The sequence below is a fragment of the Cucurbita maxima genome, unplaced genomic scaffold (assembly GCF_002738345.1).
Source record: "Cucurbita maxima cultivar Rimu unplaced genomic scaffold, Cmax_1.0 Cma_Scf00030, whole genome shotgun sequence".
Lineage (NCBI taxonomy): Eukaryota > Viridiplantae > Streptophyta > Magnoliopsida > Cucurbitales > Cucurbitaceae > Cucurbita > Cucurbita maxima.
The window spans coordinates 930,090-936,089 of NW_019272046.1; the positions used below are offsets into that span (position 1 = coordinate 930,090).

Genomic DNA, 6,000 nt, shown 5'->3' on the forward strand with positions numbered 1-6,000 from the left:
AATCCTTTATTTGTGCGATCAACTTCTAGGCCTAAGAAGTGTTTAAGCTCTCCTAGCTCTTTCATCTGAAAGCGTACTGATAAATTTTCTCTTGTTTGATAAATTTCTCTTTCGTCGTCCCCGGTGATAATCAAATCGTCCACGTAGACCAACACAATTGTCAAATTTTCTTCTCTTTCTTTGATGAATAGGCTTGAGTCTGCATGCACAACTGAATAACCACTTTGGCTAAGAAATTCAGCAATCTTACCATACCAAGCTCTCAGTGCTTGCTTCAGTCCATAAAGAGCTTTTCTAAGCTTGCATACATAATTAGGATTAGCTGCGCTCTCAAATCCTTTTGGTTGGTTCATATAAATCTCCCTGTCTAACTCTCCGTACAAGAAGGCATTCTTCACATCCATTTGCCATAGTTTCCAATCTTTACTTGCTGCGAGTGCTAGCAGGACTCGTATTGTAGTAATCTTTGCCACTGGACTGAATGTTTCATCATAGTCTAGTCCATATTGTTGAGAAAATCCTCGAGCCACGAGTTGAGCCTTGTATCTCTCGATTGATCCATTCGGTCGACGCTTTATTTTGTAGACCCACTTGCAAGAGATGGGTTTGACATCTCCTAGTCTTGGCACTAGCTCCCAAGTTTGATTATGCTCCAGGGCTATAATTTCTTCCTCCATCGTTTTCTGCCAAATCGAGTTTTGTGATGCTTCTTCATATGTCTCTGGTTCGTAAACTCTATCTTCTACAATAGCTGCATTTGCATACTTAGGATTTTGCTTTCGGATTCTATTTCATCGCCTAAGTTGTTGATGTGTCATTTCATTTTTATCAGATTCACTTGATTGAGTCACCTCTTGCTTGTCAATATCAATGTCACTTGGATTTTCAGGTGCATCAACATTTGATTAAATTTGTGTAGTTTGCTCCCCCATCTTCTATTGTAGAATTTCTTTGATGTTTGAATCTGGTAAGACTTTCTTCTCCGAGGACCACTATGAAGATGCTTCATCGAAAACTACATCTCTTGATGTATAGTATTTTCCACTTGTTGGATCACAGCACCTCCATCCTTTTCTTTGATTGTCATATCCAACAAATACACACTTGATTGTCGTATTGCCGATTTGAGCAATTGATAACTGTGTGTTATTTGCTATGCGTAACATATGACTTTCTTTGTACTCTTTCTTGTCTTGCAATTGATAACCGTTCCCCTCTCCAACCAATGTAAAATCTCACACTTTCATTTTTTCAGATAAAAGCAAGAGCCTCATGTACAGATGACGAGACCATTTGAGGACATAGTTTTATTGTCATGTTATCAAGAACACCACTTTTCTTTTTTTGGACGTTTGTTAATTTGAAAACTAAGAATCCTGATCCTCGAGATCGTTTTTCATCGACCCCTATGCACATTTGAATCCTTAATTCATTAGGTTGAATAATTATTTCAAATAAGGTTAGAGATAAATATAATTAATGTTACATATTACAATTTAAAAAAAGAAAAACATCTTTGCCTCTATAATCTATTTTATTAGATGGTATAATAATAATAATCATGCATATAATATTATATCCATTCTCTCTTTTCTTCTTCCTACAATGGCTAGAACATTTTATTCAAAATCTCTTGCAGCACTCTCGAGGGAGTATTTGGCTTAGCCTGCATTAAAAATAAAATAAAATAAAATTATATGATGCATATTTCATTAAGGGTTAAAAATTTAAATAAACAAATACAATATCTCCATTTTCTAAATACTTTTAGTTATTACGAACCCGAGAAAAGAAAAATATTAACATACATGTATATATGTATTAGGGTTTTCTCATTGTTTTAAATCGGATCTATTAGGGAGATGTTTCCACACCTCGTAAAGAATGCTTTATTTCCCTCTTCAACTAACGTGAGATCTCACAAATTCACAACCCAAATAATTAGAATGGGTCGGAGAAATATTATAATCCGACCCGACCCGGTCCAACCTACGAACATTTGTATGGAAAAAATATTATATTATACCTGAACGAGCAAAGTAAAGAAGTGCCTCCCATCGAACAACCGAAAGGTAGAAACGGTCTTAACGAGAAGTTCATCTTCGTCTAGAGAATGGAGAATTTGTGAAAATTTGAGTTTGAGGGTATCATTAGAAGTTAGTTGAAGCAATGCTTCATTTTCTCTTAGCCAATTCACAGCACATGAAGAACAACCCATCCATGGGGCATCCTTGTTTTTCCTCACTTGCTTTTGTTGGTCATGAGTTATGGCATTAATCTTTGTCTCAAGCCCTTGCTTCCTTCTCCTTAGCTCCTCCACCTGCTGTCTTAGCTCTGGAATATACTTCAAAGCCCTTGATATTGTGGCTGGATTACTCATTGTTTTCTGCAAGAAGTCATTTTTGACCGTCAAAAATAATCAAAATTGGTTGGATCGAGTTTTAGGTCTAATCTCACTAAATGTAACCTAGACCACTCCTTAAACCGTTCAAGTCTAACGCTAGCAGCTATTGTCCTCTTTGGACGACTTTTTCTTTCGGGCTTCCTCTCAAAGTTTTTAGAACGCGTATGATAGGGTGAGGTTTCCACACACTTATAAAAAATGTTTCGTTCTCCTCCATGTCTGATATCATAGTTCACCCCCCTTCTGGGCCCTTGTCCTCGCTGACACTCGTTTCCTTCTCCGATCGACGTGGGACTCCCCAGTCCACCCCCTTTCGAGACCCAACGTTCTTACTAGCACACCATCTTGTGTCCACCCCCTTCAGGGCTCAACCTCCTCATTGGCATATTGCCCGAAGCCTTGCTCTAATACATTTGTAACCGCCCAATCCCAGTAGATATTGTCATTTTTAAGTTTTCCCTTTCAGGCTTCCCTTTAAGGTTTTTAAAACGAGTTTGTTAGGGAGAGTTTCCACACTCTTATAAAGAATGGTTCGTTCTCTTCCCCAATTGATGTGGGATATCATAATCCACCCCCTTTCGAGGCCCAACGTCTTTGCTGCCACATCGCATCGTGTCCACCCCCCTTCGGGGTTCAACCTACTCATTGACACATCTCTCGGTGTCCGGCTCTGATACCATTTGTAACAGCCCAAGCTCACCTCTAGTAGATATTGTCTTCTTTGGGTTTTCCCTTTCGGGGTTCCCCTCAAGATTTTTAAAACGCGTCTAACATAGAGAGGTTTCCACACCCTTATAAAGAATGTTTCGTTCCAACTAATGTGGGATATCACAATCTTATTAGAATTTATATCCAAATTTGAAAAACATTTTAACACATTCACACTTAACGAAGAAGCAAAACCTACCGTTCGATTTGTCGACGGAAGCAAGCAGCGAAGAGAAGTATAGAGAGAGTTCATCTTCTTGCGACGATCACGTTCGCTAGCATTATGTTTAAGTTTCTTAGCTACGGCGACAGGATCATCACTGCCAAAGCCACCGCCACCACGATGACGACCGTCACCAGCTGATGGTGGAGAACAGCTCTCAACCTTGACATGATGAGATGGCTGTGGTGATGAGAACTGAATGAACAGCTCCGATGAGCGACCGTTTGTAGACTGAGGGTTCCCTGGAATCCACCCACCATGAGTTGTAGAAGATGAAGGGATCATGGCTAACATGGCTTTTGAAAGTGGGATGAGATTGGAAGAGACTTTTTTTTGTTGGCTGCCTTGTGGGATTGGTTTAATTTGCAGTCTACTTTAGGCATTATTTATAGGCACAAGTCAAACAATTTTTAAAATGAGTCTCATACGGAGAAGCTTCCACACCGTTATAAGAAATGTTTCGTTTCCCTTTTCAACCAAGGTGAGATTTCACAATCCACCTCTTTAGGAGCCCAACGTTCTCATTAGCACACCACTCAGTGACTGACTTTGATAACTTTTGTAATGGTCCAAACCTAGCCCTCGTTGATATTTTCCTTTTTGAGTCATTACAAATGGTATTAAAGCTAGTTGTCAGATGATGCGAGACACTAGTCAAAGTAGGACTAGACCCTTTCACGTGTTTTAAAGCCTTAAGAGAAAGTTCAGAACGGAAAACTCATAGATGACAATATCTAATAGCGGTGGGCTTGGATTGTTACAAAATTATGAGATCCCACGTAGACTCGAGAGAGAAACAAAAAATTTCTTATAAGGATGTGAAAATCTTTTCCTGCCAAACTCGTTTAAAACTTTGAGAAAAAATTTGTAAAAGTCCAAAAAAATACCGTATCTATTAGCAGTAGAGTTATAATATTCTCACAGACTAATTTAAAAAAATATATTTTAAATAAATATATATTTTTTTCTTATTCTTCTTCAAATCATTTCCATCAAAATAGGGAAAAAAAAAATCTAAGATACGAAGAAGCTCAATGATATTTTCAAAATAAATTATTATTTGACTTTGACATTTGTGAATTTTATATTACGTTATTGATGCATACATTAATAATTTACAACTTTGAACACATTAAGTTGTTTAATTGAAAAAAAAAAAATTAGTTGACAATCTGCAACTATTAAATTTTTGTAGAAGTTAAAAGTTTCATAAAAAAAAAAAAAAAAAAAAACATGGTTGAATCTTTGTAAACAATAAAAATAAAGATCAGAAGGACAACACTAGTTTGTGGGGGGCATAATACCGTACCGTGCTCAGATTCTTCTCTTGCAAGTCTGTGGGTCATTACTCAAGGTCACAATTATATACTAAGAAAAGAGTAGGTTGTGATCCTGATGTGCAGTTATTAAAGGCGGCACAGAAGTGGCGTCCTTCAAGCTATGCGAAGGTTAAGGTTGACAAATGTGATGATGACCTATTTGACCACCGGTAAGAAGCATCTATGTTCTAAAAGGTAGATCTAAGGTTAGGATACCACCGACTTAGAATCAAGGAAGAGGAGATACCAAAAATTGCATTCAAGAGCCTAACGACCATTATGAGTTTACGGGTTATATCCTTTGACTTGACCAATGCCTCTGTAGCTTTCATGGACTTAAGACAGAAGCAGAGCATGAAGATCCTCTAAGGGAGGTCCTAACGAGAGTAAGAACATACAAGTTATATGCTAAATTTTTGAAGTGTGAGTTTTAACTCCAGGAGATGGTATTTTTTGGACACGTCATGTCAAAAGAAGGAATCTCAGTGGACCCAGTGAAAATAGAACTTGTAATCAAATGACCATCTATTATTAGGAGAGGTCACGACACAATTATCTTAATTATCAATGCAACTAACGTTGCAACAGCGTACCATTGATGACCAACAAATGGATTCGTATTTCAGTGAGATATGACAATTGTTAGGCATAGAGCAAGCGAAGGAGTTTTTATTGGTGTCAGATAAGTGACTATTATGGCAATGATGATTGTGTATGCGATTGACGTGGAATTGAAGACTAGGGTATTAACCTAAGCCCATTGCTCGCCATTTGCAAATATCCATACAATACTAAGTAAATGCGTCTCCGGTTTTATAATTTTCTTTTCTTTTTTCTTAATTTCAAAATGGTACATATCTAACTCATACGAGAGTACCTTATTGAGTATTTTTAATACTCACCATTTTTCAAAATTATTTTCAAGGAAAGCCAACGTTGTGGCTAATGAGTCGGGTTTAGAGAACAAACCAATGATGACTTCGTTTTTATGCTTTTGTTTAAATGCTTCCGCTTTAGTGTGTTTTGCGTTACAAAATATCTGATTTATGGGAACTAAGAAGATTGTGAACCAATTGTGTTTTTCTAACAAAGTTTCGTAGGGTTCATCTGTTTTGTATAAATGCATGTCTTCCAAAGTTTTTGTAAATAAGATACCCGAGCATATTTTGACTATTTAATATGGAAACGTTGCACGTTACTTATTTTAGAAGTAACCTTTCCGTTTTCAAAATTCAAAAGCATAACTTTTAAGTAATGAATCTGATTGGAAGATGATTCCAATAAGATATAATTAACGCAAATATTTAAAAATATAGAAAGATTTTTATTACAATTCTTAAATTAAT

The 6,000-nt window shown here is 36.9% G+C and overlaps 1 protein-coding gene across 1 annotated transcript; it reads right to left on the minus strand.

Moving 5' to 3' along the window:
* Window positions 1–1,528: 1,528 nt before the first annotated feature.
* LOC111466098 (transcription factor bHLH101-like) lies at window positions 1,529–3,672 on the minus strand. Its single transcript, XM_023110677.1, has 3 exons — window positions 3,312–3,672; window positions 2,027–2,386; window positions 1,529–1,666 (listed from the first exon to the last, which is right to left on the minus strand). Exons 1-3 carry the CDS (start codon window positions 3,627–3,629, stop codon window positions 1,610–1,612), a joined length of 735 nt encoding a protein of 244 aa, XP_022966445.1. The 5' UTR covers window positions 3,630–3,672; the 3' UTR covers window positions 1,529–1,609.
* Between the last annotated feature and the right edge of the window lie 2,328 nt (window positions 3,673–6,000).

What these genes read in the sequence shown, in the direction of transcription:
- LOC111466098 (XM_023110677.1), bottom strand. Translation starts at nt 3,629, where the DNA reads ATGTTAGCCATGATCCCTTCATCTTCTACAACTCATGGTGGGTGGATT. An exon ending in TTCCGTCGACAAATCGAACG is followed by an intron (nt 2,387 to 3,311) that starts GTAGGTTTTGCT and finishes GACTTCTTGCAG; the next exon opens with AAAACAATGAGTAATCCAGC. An exon ending in TCTTTACTTTGCTCGTTCAG is followed by an intron (nt 1,667 to 2,026) that starts GTATAATATAAT and finishes TTTTTAATGCAG; the next exon opens with GCTAAGCCAAATACTCCCTC.